Here is a 21,132-nt window from a genome sequence, read left to right on the forward strand (position 1 = left end):
AGTAAATAATACCAGCAACAGATGAACCAGTGATGGACTTTGCATGTGCAGAAAGTACTGGGAATACCAGTAGCGTATATATTTTAGGTTTTTCCATACCCAAATACTCAAGTATGGCACCAAATCCCTTTTAAATAGAACACTATTTCTATAGACACTGCTGGATATTAGTAACTAAGGAAGCATGCTGCTCCAAAATGGGAAGCGAGCTTAGTTGAAAGAGTTCCAGTTTGTCCTCAACACCTTTCAAGTCAACTGTGTACTTGAGACACTGCTGGGATGCAATATCTTCTGTGCAATCCGAAGAGAAGTCAGGAGAATGTAACTCTGCTGAGGACTGCGCTGCTAATTTATTGCCACTGAGCAATTGGTAGCTATAAAGGATATTTGACATATCACGTCTATATTAATTGACATCGGCCTCAATGGAACTTATTTCTTCATGTGATTTTTGCCATCATGCAAGAGTAATAATAAACTGAGGAAATTTCTAAATTATTTCTAAAATAATTGTGGATAATGGATTACCACTTCTAAATGGGTAATGGTGTCTCTACATTCCTGGTTGCTATCACTAATTCATACATAAAATTGTAAAGTGTACAGAATATAGATTTGGCAATTGCCTCTCAACACAGTCCTCCAAGGAGAGAAAAACTTTCTCAGAACTGTTTGTTTTTCCTTTCCACAGAACAAGAATACGCAGTGCAAAATGGCATGGACTCAGTAATAATAATTATCATATGGCATTGTGTGTGGTATAGCCAGATCTGAAGATTTTAAGTCTTTTTGGTGCACTAGACATTTAATTAAGCACTGTTGCTCCTATTTGCTTGTGTTTCAGAATTATCCGTATGAATAAATTGTAACCAGTTTTGCCCTTAAAGAAAGTAGCAGTAAAGCAAAGAGTGAGTCAAATCAATATACAAAAGCTTAGAACTAACAACAAATTACCTCTTGCAAGATGAAGAAGGAAGATGAGATCCACAAAACTGGGCAGAAGAAACAGTGGCAAGAGATGGCTCTCTTATCATGGCAGTAGCTGACCTTGCTTCTGTCCTGATAGATGCCCATTTGTTAAATCCCGCCCCCCCCCAAAAAACAAGAGAATAAATCAAGATTTGCTTTATAAACATAACATGCAACTTATGTTATATTTGTGCACAAAACTGGGACATGTGGTGTAATACTGTAGTGATTTGCTTCTTCTACTAACATCTACAAAAAATGCAACTTATGTTATATTTGTGCACAAAACTGGGACACGTGGTGTAATACTGTAGTGATTTGCTACTTCTACTAGCTTTTCTAATAACAATTTGATGTGTTCAAAAACTGAGTAGACAACTCTAAACCTTCTGATGGAAGAGATATTGCTAGACTTAAATTTCTGAAAGCACCTTTGAAATATTAGAAAAATATCAGGAGGAAAAGTGCAAGAATTAGATCTTGTCATAACTCAGTACATAGGTAATTTTTTTTCAGGACTAAACATATAGCGTTTAGATATATTTAAAGGGATTAATATTGTATAGCTTCAGTCCCCAATAGCATACCAACCCAAGCTTGGTTTAGAAGTTTGGGTGAGTCAAATTCATACTGGATCATAGAATCACAGAGTTGGAAAGGGCCATACAGGTCATCTAGTCCAACCCCCTGCTCAATGCAGGATCAAACTAAAACATCCTGACAACTGTTTGTCCAGCCGCTGCTTAAAGACTGCTAGTGAGGGGGAGCTCACCACCTCCCTAGGTAGCTGATTCCTCCAGCCCCCACTCCTATGCGTGCAATAGCATTTGTGTGCTACACTGCTATTTGTGCAATAGCATTTGTGTGCTACACTGGTCTCCTGGTACTATTCCCTACTCTACCGGTTGCAACCCTCTACTCCTCACAACTCGTGTGTGTGTGTGAGGGGGGGGGGCTGCTCTCACAGGAGGGCTACAAGACCACATAGTAACATGTAGTAGAGTGACTAGATTGCTCCTGTGATATTTTTGTTCCTTATTTGGAAAAAATATAACAGTGGAGTTTTAGTGACATAGACAGTCTAACAATAAGCAGTATGATTAACTGGTACAAGTTATCACAAAGGAAATACTTATTTTTTCAAATGCAATGCAAGTATCACTAGTGACTTGTTTTTAATGTTCTAAAAAGGTTGACAAAGAACATGCACAAATGAGTGTTCATAATGAAGTTTTAATCATGCAACAAGGAAGGAAGCAGACCTATCAGCTGGTAACACTACAGTTGGCTGTTCCAATACAGCAGAGATTTCACCGGTTTGGGTAGCTACTGAATGGGAATGCAGAGACTCCAGTCCATTTGTTAGATCTGTAAGTCTGCTTTGGACATAATGATAATACAGAACACATACAGTTTATGCTACCAGACACATAATTCTAAGGCTGGATAATATTTAGGATTAAATTTTCATGGAAGCTGATAGCCTGAAGGCACTAAATGATACTACAAAAACGTGCTTAAATTGCAGTAATGAAGTATAGCTATTTGAATAATATGAAGGGGGGTTTTTTAGAGAAACTTAGCTCTAGGTCAGATAGATGAATTTTAAATATGCAAAGAGATATTTTTATATAGCACCCAGGAAGACAGAGATGATTATTATTTTATATTAGCATATTTTGACATTTAAAGATTCAACATCAGCAATGATGGCAAAATTGCCACTACAAAAGGAAAAAACTACATATTCATGCCTAGGTGAATTAATTTTTCTCCATTTTATTCATGCATGCTAGTTAAGATGCTGCTTTGTTAAATCTTGGAGCTGCCTCTTATTTTCTAAACTCCAAGTTTTAACACCCAACTCAAAAGTACCTTTTTAGCTATTCAGATGTCTATTTTCAGTACATCATCAACAGCATCCTAGTCATATTTATTTCTGCATTTAAAAATACATTCCTCACTGTGTTGTTTACATTGTACCCAAATTAAAACTACTCCATGACTCCATCCCAATCCTATGCAGTTAGAGAAGTTTAATTTTTATTTTACTGCAAACCAAAAGTGATAATAAATGGATGTACTAATATTTTTTGCTTTTCATGTGGCTGAAACTCAGCTTTCTTTCAAATCTGATGAAGAATTCTGCATAACCCATGTAAAATGAGTGTCAGCAGAGCACCTTTTTCACATTACTTGTTTTAAAAACCAACTCTAAGGCTTGTATAATGAAAGGCTGAGAGACTAATGCAGCTCCTTTTCTGACTATTTGCAACCCTGCCAGGACATTTCATAAATCCACTGGTTCCAACCCACATGGACACTTATGAAGCTGCCTTATGCTGAATCAGACCCTTGGTCTAGATCCTATTTGATGGAGATGCTGGGGATTGAACCTGGGACCTTCTGCATGCCAAGCAGAAGCTTTACAACTGAAACACAGCTCCTCTTAGGCTTTTCTAATAGCCTTTTGTGGGAAACGACAAGCCTTTCCACGTTCATAAAAAAGGCCGGTGTGGAAGACAGAAAGACTAAATGGATATGTCAGAGGTGGACAGTGAAGTTTGAGCCAGACATTTCACCACTGCAACCAGTCATCTTTGCTGTGTGTCATCTACACAAAAATAAAATCTGCATCAGACCAATATTTCCAATTCAAAACTAACATACTATCTAATGGATAACAGATGAGATTGAAAGAATCTGTGGGCTATTATAAAATGTTTAGCCCTTCTAGCAGAAGGGAAGAACACATCCAGGTGAGCTGAATGCTATTTTTGTCAGGAAAAAAAATCTTTCCTTTCTTGGTCAACACAAAACATTATAAACCTGGAAGCAATTGAGTAATTCCTTCAAAGCAATCAGAACAGCTTCAAGAGCAGATCTTAGCAGGGTCAAGTATGCATGACACACTGTCCTGTCCAATGCAACAGATCAAAGCAAAATGAAAATCAATAGTAATTTATATAGGAATTTGGGAGGGGGTGATGGGAACACAGAGAGAATAAGAGGGGATAGCTTAAAATGAGTTCTATAGATTGCACAGAAGAAGGTGTAGTACGGGATGGAAAGCGGAGAAAAAATTAACAAGAGTGAAAAAGAGCAACCACTATGAGATGCAGAGAGAGAAAGACAATTAACAGTGGGGTAACATAAAATGCTAAGTTGCAATTTTAACAAAAGTGTATTTCTGAAATTAACAAACCAATGTGAATTTCTGTAGTATAAAGGAGTTGAGCTTGCATGATCTGTACTGTATGGTATTCTAAAAATCCACCAGAAGACTCCAAAACACAGTCTTCATATGTAAAGATTTTTTCACCATTGTTGTGAATAAATAAGTTATCTCAATAAACTGTGTTTGAAAATATTTATAATAGGAATAGGACAAACTGCAGAAAAAATTAGCTCTGAACTCTGCAGCACAATCATGTTTTCGTGTTGTGCAGCTTCTGTTCATTATTACAGGCTTTTAACTGGAGATATATTTCTCACTGAATACTAATAACTCAGGGCATGTGTCAGAAATCCATTCCATGCCTTATGGAAATTTTAAAAAAAGCATATAACATTCCTTTACATTTTAAATTTACCCAGTTGGGGTTAAGCTTTCACTAATGAATAGATTACTGCAAATAAAAGCTTGTACGAAATTAATAGCAAAACCCAAATCCATCATAACACCATAGAGAAACATATTTTACATGGAACTAGATTCAACCAGCCTTTCCACTCAATCTCAGCCAATATTCTTCCTTTTTTATAGTCCCTGCCTCATATAACTTTTGTCCATGCAGGTCACATGATCAACAATATAGCCTATTTGGTAGTAAAAGGGGACTCCTCTCCTCTCCTTTTCACTAGTGGCAAAGCTGGTTATATCCCCATATCTACACAAACAACAGTAGGATATGATGTTCTTTGTTCAAGAAAAATGTACTGTAAATATTTTGTCAAGAGCCATAATATCACACAATGAAATATTTAGTTAAACCCTTCAATAAGTAAACTAGTTAAAAGTTTAAAACTATAGTTTTAAAAAGTAAATTTAACCAACTCAGTGTCATTTCTGAACACTTATTGAAGATTACTGTCCATGATATCATGCACATGCATTAAGAGATAACTTTTATGATATGATAACTTATTGTGTTTAAACAAATGAATAAATCCAGTAAAATGGATTTTGCAGGAAAAAGCTTGTGGATTGTGAAAAGCTGAAACTGAGTTTTATCACAGCCCAAATACAGGTGTGTTAAAGAACTTATGGTGTTTCTTTTAAAAATATCCTCTGTGTTATGAGGAAATTCTACAACATCTTAGCTGTTTTTCTGCCTGGCCTAGTACTTTTGTACACACGTGGCTGTTAGTGTCACAAAAGTGAACCGTTACCTCAGGTCTCCATTTTCTGTTTGACTTCCCCTAGAGATAAGATCAGCAAACAGTGAACTATAAATATTGTTGAAGAACTATATTTCCATAGAGGAAAAGGCATAGAGGGTGGGAAGGTGGCATGGTACAGCTCAGTCTCATCAGATCTCAGAAGCTAAGCAGGATAAGTACTTGAATGGGGGAGTACCAAGGAAGACTCTGCAGAGGAAGGCAATGGCAAACCACCTCTGCTTCTTGCAGGATCATATGAACATATGAAGCTGCCTTATACTGAATCAGACCCTCAGTCCATCAAAGTCAGTATTGTCTTCTCAGACTGGCAGCGGCTCTCCAGGGTCTCAAGCTGAGGTTTTTCACACCTATTTGCCTGGACCCTTTTTTGGAGATGCCAGGGATTGAACCTGGGACCTTCTGCTTCCCAAGCAGATGCTCTACCACTGAGCCACCGTCCCTCCCCTAAGATCACCATAAGATGGCAGTGATTTGGCAGCACTTTACACAAAGAGCATAGAAGAAAACTGTCAAACCAAGGGACAGTTCAAGTCAATACTTTATTTCATTTATAACATATTTAGATATAAACAAAATCATTTTCCTGCAATAAGAAAAGCTAAAATTTGATTTGGATATTTTTTTTAAAAAAAAATGTGTGTGAATGCCAATGTTTCTCAGTGGAATTGGCCGAAGCAGATTGTTTTGAAAACAGAGGTGTGAGACATGTTATTTCATAGCTATCCTAGCAAGAGCACATACATAGAAAATCTATATTTTTAAAAAAAAAAACTTTAAAGAAAGAGGCACTCAAAATGCTAACTTAAAGACAACATTTATTAAATATTCCTCAGGCCTCACAAAGCATAAATTAATTAATGTGTTGCTATTATACATTATATTACAGAATAATGTGCATTAACATTATTGTAACTAATAGTTAAGTCAAAAATAAAAGCATCCACCCTGTGATAAAGAAAACTTCATATTATGTTCATTTGTTGTTTTACGTGGCCCCATTCAGATATTCAGGCTTGGGATTGAAAACAACCTCTCACATATACTGAAATGAAACAGAGCCATATTATGCTTACATTGCTTTTAAAAAAACCCTTTATCTCGAACCAAAAGAAAACACCTTCTTCTCTTTTTTATTTTTAAAACATTTACATTCCACTCCAGAATACATCCAGTGAAATTATAATAATTTCAAATAAAGCTGTGTAGGAAACCATGTTCCCCCTTCCATGTGGGTCTACAATCTCTCTTTCCCACTGTCAAAGCAAAGCATTTTTGCAGTCTGTTTTCTCGAGTTCAAATAGTGGACAAGTTCTGCAGCCACAAACCACTCTTATTGCCAGAAAAGCCTTTATTGTTCTCCAAGCTACTTATGAATATTCTAAGCCACTTCTGTGTTGGGTGTCTATTTTAGGTACCTATTTAATATAACAGAACATGTTCATCTCATTCTTTACATATCAGTAGGAAATTGTTAGAAAAAGAAGAGTATAGAAAAGGCTAGAGTGTTTCTCTTTGTTAAAAGCTAGCATTTCCCCCCAATCCTTTGCAAAGCTTTTGGAAGAGAGAGAAAAAGGAAGAAGAAGAAAAAGGGCACGTGCTTTATTTTGGAACTTGGCAAGTCACTGAACATTAAGGACACGTGCTGAGACTCCATGGTGCCAGTCACGTAATTTTGTGTATCTGGGGCCTACGACGTGGAGGGGAACCTTTTCCCTGTGGAAAAAGAAGACAGATAAGAAAGGAAAGAGATCTGCAGTTCAACCACCCCCTGTATGCAACACATGCAGAAGTCATGCACTCTTTGCAAGTCCTTTTTTATAGCCTACCATCCTTATCCTCCAGTGCAAAACTCATATGTTTCTTTTGTAACAAGCAGAGATCTAGCTGGGTTGGATTACATCATAGAGTGTATCTATCTTATTTTTATACTTCATGCAAACAGACTGCTAAAACAGAAGAAATGGGGAGCACTGAACAGAATAACGCAAACATGCAAAATATGCCAATTCTTAACGGAAGAACATGTAAAACTATAAGAAATGAATGTTAAACAACTTCAGCACTCTATGAGGACTTGAAAACCACAACTGGCAATACGTTTATGATGAAGCGCAAGTAGAAAAATAGGACCATATCTCTATCCCGTAAATAGCTCTGTGATTACCATTTCTGCTTTCCTAGAGATTCTTTATTATTTGATTTATTTGCTATTGCTCCCCCACCCTCCAGTGTCTACAGCCAAAGGTCACTGATCATTCACGCTACAGTTTGAATTTTCTATAAGCCTTCTGGCCATCCTTTGTCTCTCACAAGGTTTCTGTATGTTGGGAAGCACAGAAGAAATGCAGAATGCTTCCAGCCCTCATGGCTGTGAAAATGTATTTGAAAGCATGTGGACAATCCTCAGAAACCTCAGAAGCCAGAGAACTTTCTGAAAGGGTTTTTTCATGTCCTTGCCACTACCATGTTCAGAAACATGGGTATTATGTAAAATTTTTAAAAATTATGAACCTTGCTTAGGTAATATGATATATGCTTACAACAAAATTTAACTTTTCTTGTTGAAATTTCAGTATTTTTAGCACCAAGTAAGCCCAGTCCACATAAATATTTAACATGTAAATAAAATATTCACATCATCATCCTTGCCAGCAGTTCTAGCACAAACATTCCTGAAAGCAGAATATTAGCCTTCACAATGTTATATTAGCACAATGCTCAAAAAACCTATTATCTGCAGTACCAGGCTGCAGAAAATCTGATTAATATAAAGACTAGAGATGGACCAACCCATTATATCTGATTCAACATTCATCTGATAAGCATGCTCATAGGCTGGATAGCTAATGCATTCTCAAACAGAACTAATTCCAAAGGAGCAAGATGTTCAGGCTACAATTCACTCCCAGTGACAATCAGAGCAACAAGATTTAGAGGCCTCTATACAGCTTGTGCTGAAACTATCCCCTCACTATCATCATGCCATATTAGAGGTTGGAGTGGACATGGCCCTTCCAGGGAACAAGGCCTCCAGGTTTTATAAAAGCTTTGGATTCTCTGTGCATATATGATAGGCTGGCCAAACTTGCTTAACATAGGAGCCGCAGAGAATAAATGTCAGATGTTGGAAGGGAGGAAAGGAGGGAGAGGTGGAAAGAGAGCAACTTTAAAAGCATTTTCCAAGTTGCTGGTTGGCTTGGAAAAATGTTTTAAAGAGACAAATGCCTTCTCCAAGTCAGCTGATGAGGCAGTGGGGACTTCGAGAGCCATACAGTATGTGCGAAAGAGCCACATGTGGCTCCTGAGCCACAGTTTGGTCACCCCTGGGTTGGATCTTGTTAAAAAAAAAGCCCACATGCACAATTCTCCCCTTATTGTTGCTTTTGGGGGTTCCTGTTCCTAGCAGTAGCATTTTAGGGGGCATTTGGGGCTGCTTGAAAGGGGCAGTTGCATTTCAGTACAAGGAATTTAGGCAGGATCCAATCCGATATGTTCACAGAAGACTGCCTTCTTAGCAAATCAAGTTATTTTCCAAAAGCAACCTCTGCACTGTGGTCCCTAATGATGCACTCATATCACTTTTTGGGAATATAGCCAAGACTTGAGTGCTTCCACAGAAGTGCAAACAATCAAACTTTCATTCTTATTCCTATACACTCAGTTTGTGGAGAAAACCTGAAGACAAATGGGGAGTTCTACCTGGCTGGCTGGCTAGGGATTTAATTAGTGAATGGTGAAATAGTTTTCCCCACAGCTGAGATCTATTTTCTTTCTCATTTCTGTGCTTCCATGAAGGAGCAGGTTCACAGCTTAGGGGTGCTCCCAGATCCTTGCCCAATAGTTGGGAGGCTCAGGGCTTCTCTATGGCATGCAGTATCTTTAGTCAGCTTCAGTTGATATGTCACCTATGGTCATTCCTCAAGAAGCATGACCTGTCCGTGGTAAATCATACTCTGATTATTACATTAGATTACTGTATGCGGGCCGCATCTGGAAACTGTCCTGAAGCTTCAGTTGGTCCAAAATGCAGCAGCCAGGGGTGTGATACAGAAATCATATTGCCCCAGAGTTGAAAGCCCATCTGTTTTTAGGCACAGTTCAAAGTTCTGATTCTTGCAGCTGAAACCCTAAACGGTTGGGACCAGATTGATGTAGTGGTGAACTCAAATCTGGAAAACCGGGTTTGATTCCTCACTCCTCAACATGCAGCCATCTGGGTGACCTTGGGCAAGCCACAGTTCTCTCAGAGCAGTTCTTTCAAGAGTAGTTTTCTCAGAGCTCTCTCAGCCCCACCTACCTCACAGAATGTCTGTTGAGAGGAGAGGAAGGGGAGGATATTGTAAGCCACTCTGAGACTTCGAGTGAAGGGCAGGGTATAAATCCAACTCTTCTTCCACTTGAAGGACTGCCATGCTGTCCAGTCCATTGGCTAAGAGCTTCCTCACATACAAATTTCTGTTCCCATGCCTTCATAAATGAGGCAAGTGCCAATCAGAGAAGGCTTTTTCAACAGCACTTCACCTATGGAATGCCATTTCCTTTGAGATTCTCCTGGTGCCTACCCTACTCCTTTTTAAAGGTAGCAATTCAAAGCATTTCTTTTTTCCCCCCAGGCTTTTAATTAAGAGGTTAATCTCTTTAAATTGCTTTGCAGTCTGCTTCTAGGTTGAAAACTGTTTTTTATAAGACTTGTTTTTGAGCTGCTAAATTCTTTGATCTTTATATGCTCTGGCTAGGTTTTTAATTGTTAACTTCTGAGATGTGTTGAAGTTTTTATTACATTTGCAACCCACCTTCAGCAGGTTCTCTGATGCAGGCATTTTCTAAGTAAATAAAATAAACCTACATACCAAAAGCTGGCCATTTTATAGAGCTATGCCTCAACCAAAAGGAGAAGTCTACAATGCAAATAAGCAGCCAAGAACAAGGCATAAAGTATTTCTCACAAACGAGCACTGTTAATTTCACATTATCAGATGAAAACAGAAACATGCAGCATATAAAAAAATTAAATTTCAGATCTTTCACTCACTTTGCCTTTTTTGCATTCTCAGATTCTGGTTCTTTCACTGCAAAGAAATGAGCCACATTAGCTAAGTTCCATGAAACCATTATATAACTTCTAAAAAATTTCTCCAGTGATTTAAAGAAACATCATAAATTTTTAATATTTATGAAAGGGATGAATATCAACTATCTAATAAAATTTCCTGCAATACCCTATTTTCAACAATCCTACCAGATGCACAACCAACCTTTTTTGCTTTATGGGCTGCTAATTTCATTGCTGAACCACTCTCATCACCAGGAAAATTTTCCCCTGTATCTTGATTGAGAACCCATTAATTAAAAGCCATTTGTCTAACAACTTACTAATGATTATGAACTGCTCTGCCTCTTTTCTAACCACCTTTTTAATTTCCAAGAACTTTTTACAGTTATCCATGATCAGGCTACTTTCAAAGCTGGAGAAATGCCTTAAATCACATTCATTATTAGATATAGGTGGGCCATGCCATAATCCGGATTCTCAACAATCAGTTCTGTACTCTAGTTTTTGCATCGTTTTAGTGACAGAGACAAAAACACAGATGTGAGGTTACCAGTTCTGCTGTGTTTGCTGGACAGCGATTCTGAACTACTGAAAAAGTTAACTTAGTAAGGAAAAAGCCATGCATTTTGGATGTTTTAACACCCAGGCTGTATTTTTCTTTTAAGAATAAAGCCATTCCAAGTATTCTCCTATTAAACTCAGCACCACAAATCTCTAACTTTAACAATAAATTCAAGGCAAAAAGAAGTCTAATGCATTTAATTCCATTCCTCTTCTAAAAAGTGAAGAGGAGTATGCATGGCTCTCCCCTCCCTCACTTTACTCCCAAAATCAACCTAAGTAAGACAGAGTTACTTGTGTCTCATGGAGTTTCATGCCTGAGTGGGGACTGGAATCCAAGTCATACATATGAACATATGAAGCTGCCTTATACTGAATCAGACACTTGGTCCATCAAAGTCAGTATTGTCTTCTCAGACTGGCAGCGGCTCTCCAGGGTCTCAAGCTGAGGTTTTTCACACCTATTTGCCTGGACCCTTTTTTGGAGATGCCGGGGATTGAACCTGGGACTTTCTGCTTCCCAAGCAGATGCTCTACTACTGAGCCACCATCTCTCCCCTTCCACCGTCCCTTCCAAATCCTAAACCGTCCCTTCCAAATCCTAAACTTTTCAAACAGGGATGTTTGAAAAGTTTAAGTAAAAACAGTATTTTAAAAAATACATAAATGCATCAGTTGTACAATTCTGTCCAAATATCTACTCACTAGATTCGGTGCCAGTGACCTGTGCGAGGATTCGGAAGGAACGTGACTGGGTAGTTCCTGTCCTCGGGCGCCAGTCCTCAGTATCCTCAATCAATCGTTTCTTGCTGTGGTTGCTGTGAGTGGGCGGATGGTAAAATTCCGTATTTCTGTATACAATATGCTTCCGTGGTGGACTAGTTCGAAGGAGAAGAGATAAAACCAAAAGCAAGATAAGTAGTATTCAAAAAGTAAGTTTTACATTTTATTACACTGAATTAAGGCTTAGACAAAAACAAATGATACATATGTTCAGAATTAGTGCAAGGTACTCAAGATTCAATCTTGTCTTCCTTAAGATATTTATAGGCCAAACATTTATCACACTAATTATGTATACCTTACCAATAAATTTAACCCCAGGACATGTGTCCAGAGCAATGACAAAGGTATGTCTCATTCAGTGGGGCAAAAAATAGCTCCCCAAAGGCATTTTTGGTTGGAAAATAGTGGGAAGGAACTGCTTTTCTGGTGCTCTGCACTCGTAATCCAAATCAGGCCTCTGTGTACCTAAGAATTACTTTAAAATCACTGGGAACTCTAAATAATGAATTCCCAGTGCACTTCTGTTTTGGCACCATGTCCTGATTTTAGCCTCTCAATCCAAGTGACGTGTAAAGACACCTGGTACTGACCTTGAATAGTAATAAGTAATGTTCCTTCTTCCAGATACAAAACTGATCATTCAGAGCACCTCTAGTACTTGCTGAGCTCCTTGTTATGCTTGCATTTAAGAATAAGAAGATTCTCATCTATATACACTCCTGACTTCCACCAGCCCTGCATAATCTCTAGACTTCCTTCCCTATTTCTCTTTACCAATAATTTCTGCAAACACATGAAGACGTGGATACCTTCTCTTCTTCTACAGGCAAATAAAGATTCTTTACAAATTAAGAGCTAACCTAGGGCATGGGTGTCAAACTCATAAATGTGACCTTTTTGGGCTGGGCCATGTGTGTCATAAAATGTGATGCCAGGTAGCAGAGATAAACTTTATAAAAGACACAGACATACACAATTAACAATTTAAAAAAAACACACAAAATAAAACATGATTAACATTAGCACTCATTGGTCTTAAAGGTGCTTTATTTGTATCTCTCCCATGGGATCCAGAGAGCTCTGGCTCTTTCCTCCCTTCCCCAGGGGACAAGGAGGGGGAGGAGCCTCAGCCAAGGAAGAGAGGCTTGGCTCAGTAGCTCTGCTGTGTGATTGAGAGAGCCTGGCAAAGCAAGCTATTCCTCTCCCCTTCCTCCCCAAGGGAGGAGCCTCAGCCAATGGAGAAAACAGACACTTTGCACTGTAGCTCCTTTGCGAATGAGCAAACTTGCCATAGCTAGGTATGATGCAAAGGAAGCAAGAGAGAGAGAGAGAAGAAAGCAGACAACAGCCAGTTGCTCAGGGATCTGATAGGAGCCATCTAGGGGTCCAGTTCGGTTCCCAGGCCACACATTTGACACCCCTGACATAGTGTATGAGTTCCCCATACCAAAGCCACTTTATAGAACTTCATAGACAAAGAAAGATACAATTGTAGCAATTACCGCTTAGGTGGGTTTTTCCTTTTACATATTTTAAAGGTTAAGGAAGCAGAAGAGAGAGTCCAGAATAAGCAGAAGGAAAGAAAGAGAAAACAAGTCAGAATGAGGAGCAGAGACCACTTGCACGTCAACACATCTGTATTAAGTACTATACATATGATGTTTGCTTAAACCAGTGGTACATAGTTCATGGCTTATGGAGAGCCTCACAGTTAGCAAAAATCAAAAAAGCTGCATGACTACTATATGCCATGTGCACTATCCTACTGAACACACAGATGCATTAAGATAAAACTATTAAAACATATAGCTGTAACCCTGGCTGTACCCACATAATTTTCTGGGCCTTTTCCCTCTGTCTCTACCATGGAGCCTGCAGCTTACCCATACTCTAGTCCCTCAGGTGGAGGATGCTTTAAGATGACAACAATATGTCACAGCAACAAGCCTTACCAAGCAATGGCCTTCCCACTTTCTTGGAACAACAGGGTGGTGCCACACTGGGGAATGATGTCCCAAAGAGCGGCAGGTGTCCTATCAAAGAACCACATGTGGCTGCTGAGCCTCTGAATGGCCGTTTTCCCACTCACGTTTTACTGGCGCCACGACCATCCTGACGCCGGCGAATCTGCCTGGATTTCGCAACAGAAGCGCCGGCGCTCCCAGAAGCGCCGGCGCTTTCCGTCGCTAAGCCAGCGCAAACGTTTTCCTGCATCTTTGCGATTTCCGTTTGCGCTGGCTTAGCGACGGAAGTAGCCGGCGCTTCTGGGAGCGCCGGAGCTTCTGATGCGAAATCCAGGCAGATTCGCCGGCGTCAGGATGGTCGTGGCGCCAGTAAAACGTGAGTGGGAAAACGGCCAATGAGTACCACTTGTTTAAATGTTTCTATTTTTACTCTGTCTTTCTATATCAAGAATTTCAAGGGACACTATGAGTAAGTTAATATTTTAATGAGCATGAGAACATTTTTTAGCAAGGAAATATTTAGTGCCTTGTTCATCAAATACTGTCCACCTTGACCTCATTCCAGATAAATTCAATGGAAGAGCCAAACAGTGTAGCAGGACTTCATTTCTCATGAATTAATTTGATTAATTGATTAGGATTGCCCAAAATTTTTTTCTATTGATCAATTGGTTTATTGTTAGCACAGGGCGGGGGGGATCTTTAGTTTTGGTCTATGAGGATACTTTTCCTGCATATGGAATTGGCTTATTAATTGATTAGTGTGTAATTATACTGACATTAATTAGTAGTTTTTACTGGAAGTATAGGATTAGGGGTGGGGGGGTGGAGGTTGGTTCCAACTGCAGGGTGGGGAGCTGTGCTTCTACATCTGGTCTGAGGCTGAGCCTTTCTACATCTGGTCTGAGGCGGAAACCAGTGGGGGATGACCGGCCTGGGGATTCCAGTACTCCTGGGGAGGGGAAGGTATGACGGTGGGAACCGACATCGATAAAAGGGAAGGAGGCTGAGACATGGTGGTGCTTGGCCTCTTTCCAGTATTTGTCCCATCTCGACAGTGACAAGTAGTGGGGTCAGGCTGAATTACTCGCCTCCGTCATTTGTGTTATGCAACGCCAGGTCCATAAACAATAAGACCACAGTCCTCTGAGAGTTTTTGCTCGAGCAGGACATGGACCTGGCTTGCGTGACTGAGACCTGGGTGCGAGACGGAAAGACTGCTGCTCTCTCCCAAATGGCTCCCCTGGGATACTCAGTCTTTCACCAATCACGGACCAGTGGGCGGGGGGGAGGGGTGGCCCTATTCATACAAGAGGCTTAATCCTTTTGGGCCCTCCCGGCCCCAGAGATCAATGGTATTGAATGTGCCGGTCTGGCGTGGGATGTTGGGAAGGGGTTGGCGATACGGCTGGTGTACTGTCCGCCTAACGCATCAGCCGGCGCCTTACCATCCCTGATGGAGGCCGTAGCAGGCTGGGCATTGGAGGACCCAAGGCTTGTGATCCTGGGTGACTTCAATGTCCATGCTGATGATGCGGCCTCCAGTCAGGCAATGGACCTAGTGTCATCCATGGTGACACCGAGGCTCTCCCAATTTGTTACTTTGCCCACTCACCAGGTGGGGCACATGTTAGATTTGATCTTTGCGGCTGGGGTTTTGGTGGATGATATTACTGCTGAAGCGATGCCATGGTCAGACCACTTTGCCCATAAGGCTTGTGTGGATGTCCCACCCCAAGCCCGTTTAGGTGGCAAGCTTATTTTGGCTCGCTCGTGGAGTCTGATGGATCCGGAGTGGTTCCAAATGGCCCTGCGGGATCCCTGGCCCCCTGGCGATTCTCTCAATGACCTGGTGGAGTCTTGGCAAGGCCGGCTCGCCAGAGCCATCGATGAGATCGCACCTCGGCGCCCTCGTGTTAAGCTAGCTCTGTGGTATACTCTGGAACTGCGGCAGCTGAAAAGAGGGCTCAGACGGTTAGAGAGGCAATGGCGGCGTGCTCAAGATGAAGTGACCAGAACATCTTATAGAGAGTTTATGAGGTCCTATGAGATGGCAGCCAAAGCCACAAAGAAGACTTAATTTGCGGCAAAAATTGTGTCTGCAAATTCGCGCCCGGCACAATTATTTAGGACAATTCAGAATCTTACAAGACTGCCGCAAGGCAGGTCACATGCTAGGGAATTGGAGAGCGAAATTTTTTGCAGATAAGATCTCGTCGCTCCGCCACGACCTTCCCGCCACATTGGAAACAGTATGCGAACTCGAGGCCCCGTGCCTGTCTTCTGGACCAGTTCTGGAGTGCTTCGACATGCTCAGCCTGGAGGAAGTTGACAGAATCCTCTCCACTGTACACCCAACAACTTGTGATCTGGACCCATGCCCCTCCTGACTAATTAAAGCTTGACAGAGGGAGCTTAGATGTTCTATACGGGACATCATAAATAGATCCCTCTCGGAGGGTCTTTTTCCAACGCCTCTTAAAGAGGCTGTGATCTGCCCACTCCTGAAAAAAGCTACATCAGATCCAGCCTAATTGGAACATTATCAGCCGGTCTTGAATTTACCCTTTTTGGGTAAAATTATTGAGAAGGCAGTAGCGTTACAGTTACAGAGTTTTCTGGATGACGCTTCCATTTTAGATCCCCACCAGTCTGGTTTTCATCCAGGTCATGGGACGGAGACAGTGCTGGTCACCCTGGTGAATGACCTCCAACGGCATCTGGATCAAAGCAGCTCGGCAGTGCTGATGCTGTTAGACCTGTCGGCTTCATTCGATATGGTCGACCATCAGTTACTGACCCACCGTCTAGCCGACACAGGAATTGGCCTTGCAGTGGCTTTCCTCTTTCCTTGATGATCAGGGACAAAGGGTGGTGATTGGGGGTGAGCTGTTCTGGAGGCAGCCACTTAATTGTGGGGTGCCACAGGGGGTGGTGCTCTCCCAGATATTATTCAACATCTACATGCACCCTCTTGCCCAGATTGCCTGGAGGTATGGGTTGGGTTGCCACCAGTATGCTGATGACACCCAACTCTATCTACTGATGGACGGCCAGCCTGTGTCCCAGAAAATCTGGACCTGGCGTTGCAAGCTGTGGCAGGATGGCTCAGGCTGAGTAGGTTGAAGTTGAATCCAGTAAAAACAAAGGTCTTTTGCCTGAGTCGCGGCAGTCTGGGCAGAGAAATTCCCCTACCAACATTTGATGGTACGTTGTTGAAAACAGCGCACAAGGTCAAGAGCTTGGGGGTGCTACTGGAGCCTACCCTGTCAATGGAGGCCCAGATAGCAGCCACTGCTAAATCCGCTTTTTTTCATCTTAGGCGGGCGAGGCAGTTGGTCCCCTTCCTGGAGTGCAGTGACCTTGGCAACAGTGATCCACACAACAGTCACCTCGAGGCTGGACTACTGTAATGCCATCTACATGGGGCTGCCCTGTGCCGAACCTGGAAACTACAGCTAGTGCAGAACACAGTGGCCAGGCTGTTATTGGGACTCCCTAGATGGGAGCACATACAGCTGGGGCTCTGGGAACTGCACTGGTTGCCAATAGTGTACCGGATTCATTACAAGGTGCTGGTTATCACTTTTAAAGCCCTATATGGCCGAGGACCTGCTTACCTTAGGAACCGTCTCTCCCCATATATTCCCCAGAGGGTACTGCGATCTGGTTCTCAAAATCTATTGGTAATCCCCAGGCCGAGGAAGGCCAAGTTGAAAGTCACCAGAAAAAGGGCCTTCTTGATTGTAGCCCCCCACTGGTGGAACCAATTGCCAGAGGAGGTGCGGGTCTTGTGGAGCCTTGCCCAGTTCCGCAGGGCCTGCAAGACCACTCTTTTTCAGCTGGCCATTACTTAAGAAGGAATTTACTGTAGAAGGAATATCATCGCCGCAGAAAAAGTGTAAGATGTGTAACATCAAGATTTTAGCACCAAATCAACTTAGATGGTTGTAATGTATGATTTATAATATTTGATTTATAATGTATGATTTATAATATGTATGTATGATTTATAATATGCATTGTTTTAATTGTTGAAGCTTTTATGTTGTGAGCCGCCCTGAGCCTGCTTTGGCGGGGAGGGCAGGATATAAATTTATTATTATTATTATTATTATTATTATTATTATTATTATTATTATTATTATTATTATTATTATTATTATTATTATTTCTTTTCCTGAGAAGTGACCCTTTATGCCATCAGTTTCCTCCATTTGCATGCCATTGCAGGGTTATGTGTATGCAGAGGTGGCTAATTAATGATAGGTCCATCAATGGCTACTAGCCACGATGAGCAAAGGGAATTATATTTAGAGGGAGCAAACCACTAAATATCAATGCCAGGAAGCAGCATCAGGGGCAGACCTTGTGCTCTATGCCCTGCTTGTTAGCCCCCCCGGGGCAACCAGTGGTCATTTTGTGAAACAGAATGCCAGACTACATTGGCCACTTGAGGGGTTGTTTTGTAGAAAAACAGGTGGTGGAGCTCATTAGCATATGCCATCGCCCCCACCCTGCCAAAAGCAACCCAATGCAAGAAAGGAGAGCCCTGGGCAAACAAGGTCTGATTGGGCTGGCTAGAGATCCAGCCAGCCCAAGCAGGCCTTGCTTGCCTGGGGCTGTCCTGGGCTGCCCCCCCCCCCAGTCAAAAGGCCAGCAAGCCACCCACCACCCAAACTACATAAAAAGTGGAGAAAGGATAGCGTGGGCTTCTCCAGGGGTTAATGAGAGCTGCTGAGGGTGTGGCAAAGCCCCTGGTGGTTGGCTGGCTGCCCGCTTTCCTAATCCAGTTATTGTTATGCAGCTGTACTCAACGACAAGGAACCCTTAGAAAGGTTCAGGAGCTGCACTACTGTGAGCTCCTGTTGAATCTGAGGCCTGGCCTCTTGTCTAATACAGCAAGGCTCTTTTTATTGTCTTATGTGTTTTAATGGCTTCTCTTCTGGAACCCAGTGATTCTTTTCTTACAATCTCAAATTGTCTTGAATGCCTATACATTCTGAAATTGAATGAAATTTAAAATCTGTGTTTTGTAACCCAGAGTATGTTCTCAAATATATTTACCAACTAAATTCAATAAAACATATCCAGTGTAAGATACCAGCTAGGAACCATAATTCTTGTTCACCTGGGATATGAGAAAACAGTCTTCCAGGAGCACCCAGTTCAACATAAATTTAATGCACAATGCAATTCTCAAACAAAAGTGTTATTATGGAGGATATGGTATTATTTTTGTGAGGCAATGGTTACTTAAATATTAAAAGACAAGCTATATTGGTGAAGTACTTACACTTCATCAGGGTTACTGGAGATGAAAGGACAACAAAAACACAGACAATGGAGGCAGATTCCAGTATGAAGTACAAGTATGAAATGAAGCAACAAGATAAAGTTAATAGAAAATTGGGAAGTTAAAGTTGTATAGAAAGATGTCAAAAACATTTTTAATAGCAGTCTTATTAAATTATGAAAACAACATATTAGGGTTGGTTTATGCATGCCAGAAAATGAGAGAGGGTGTAATGAAGAATATAATGAAATGCACCAACTTTGGCTTACAGGAAATGAATTCCATCTCTGAATGATCCTTCACATCAAAGCATGGAGAATGCTTCTATCTCTTTCCTTTCTGAGCTGGTTTTCTGTTTGAACACAGCCTTGTTTACACAAAGATGTTCCACAATCCTCTACTTGCAATGGTACAGTTTAGTCTACCAGCTGATTCCCACCTCAACAAATCAGGTCTGAGACCTTCTCTGTACATTCAACTTGCTCTGATTTCCTTGGGAGTTGACCTAAAAGCACTGGAATCAGTTTGGGCAAAGGTTCATTCACATATCAGCCCTCTCTGTTCATTCTTCTGCATGTCATCAATAATGAGGATTTTCCAGGGGGCTGTCATCATCAGTGTCATCACAACCCCCCTATTTTTAAAGACCCTAAAATATTGATATTAGTGGTGTAGTAACAGTAGTTTAAGCAGGTCCTCTGAATTTGGAGCTTTCATTAGAGAAAAAAGTCTCTAGCCTCTTCCCTCACAAAGATATAAGGGAAAAGGCAGATCTCCAAGAAGCTAGGACTAGAGACTTCCTTTCAAAAAAAATAAAAAAATGAGAATTCAGAGAACCTGCTTAAACTATCATTATAAGACTATATTGCTGTAGTGATATTTTAGCACTATTTTTTTTTTAAACAAAAACCTGAAACCACCCATCTTCATTGTCAGGGTGAAGAGAGGCAGTGCTTTTGATGATGATGACAGGTCATTCATTGTAAAGTGGGCTGGTAGTTGGTGGGAAAAAGAAAGCTGACAGAAACATTACATACAAGGAAAAAAGCTGATTCAAAATTAGTTTCCCGAAAAAGCTCACAGCAGGAGGATTTTGAAAGAACTAGGGGAAAAAACGGGGAATAACCAAGAACAAAACCACCCTAAATCAAAAATTAAGGGCACAAAAAAGTATGTGGAAATTAGGGGAAAACCCAAAGTGGTATGAGGCCAGAACTGACAGGAAAAACACACAGAAAAATCCTTAGCTAAGAAAGAACATATCTTTGGCTTTGTAAATACAGAATAATTTCTTTTTGAAGGATATTTCCAGCATTACCCAGTCCGGTAGCAAGATGGTGCCACAGGCAAACTTAAAGTTACAGCACTATTGCCTGTTTCAAAAATAGTTTTATTTACTAATGTGTTTAGTTCACTCAAAGTAGCTACAACATGAACAAGGGGTTGCAGGAAGGAGGGGGGGGGAGTGTTCCCATGCCGAAATTAATTTATAATTACTTTTACATAAATAGAAACCTGTCTACAATTGTGACATATTTAGTAACACTCATCTCCTAATGAAAACCGTTTCCACAGTTACAACCATTAGACTTTTTTAAAAAGTCTAAATTGTTCTCATTAGATGTTAACACAATAGTACTGCATATCACTCCTGTTACCTTTTCCATTTGCTGCTCATAAAAACCACTCAGATATGAAATAACAGGAATACTACTATACTTAATATGATGCAACACACACCATACCAGTGAAACTGCAAACACTTCAGATTATGCTTTTTAAAAAGCCAGAGAAGTCTTGCGAAATTAAAAATGTGCAAAGAGTCATACATGCAATTATTCAAAAGCATAAAAGCTTAACTCCACTCAAAAGCCATTGATACTAACTTTGTCACTGTCGTTTCCTGCAAAGGAAAAGAGTATTTAATGTGTTTGTTGTGAAGGACTTTTACTGGTCTACCACAATGTGACAGAGGATCATCGAAATCCAAGCACCATTTCGGCTTTTAATTTGAAATACACTGGAACCTTATAAGAAAATTTTCACACAGAAGCTGAGTCAGAAGAGTCTTAGAGTTCCGTTCTATGTAAAACGACTTG

The 21,132-nt window shown here is 40.8% G+C and overlaps 1 protein-coding gene across 3 annotated transcripts in view; it reads right to left on the reverse strand.

The window, feature by feature from the left end:
- The window catches only part of PDLIM5 (PDZ and LIM domain 5), a 192,150-nt gene that overhangs the window by 62,623 nt on the left and 108,395 nt on the right, over positions 1 to 21,132 (reverse strand). Inside the window, exons 6-9 of one of the 3 annotated variants that reach the window (XM_060247047.1) lie at positions 19,034 to 19,048; positions 13,276 to 13,293; positions 11,693 to 11,865; positions 10,406 to 10,442 (exon numbers count right to left, since the gene is read on the reverse strand). In XM_060247047.1, coding sequence (XP_060103030.1) covers positions 10,406 to 10,442; positions 11,693 to 11,865; positions 13,276 to 13,293; positions 19,034 to 19,048 — 243 coding nt within the window. Of the gene's footprint in view, positions 1 to 6,171; positions 7,087 to 10,405; positions 10,443 to 11,692; positions 11,866 to 13,275; positions 13,294 to 19,033; positions 19,049 to 21,132 lie in introns of those variants that run through there. The other 2 variants (XM_060247049.1, XM_060247048.1) reach the window with 2 other exon arrangements.

The sequence above is a fragment of the Heteronotia binoei genome, chromosome 9 (assembly GCF_032191835.1).
Source record: "Heteronotia binoei isolate CCM8104 ecotype False Entrance Well chromosome 9, APGP_CSIRO_Hbin_v1, whole genome shotgun sequence".
Taxonomy (NCBI): domain Eukaryota; kingdom Metazoa; phylum Chordata; class Lepidosauria; order Squamata; family Gekkonidae; genus Heteronotia; species Heteronotia binoei.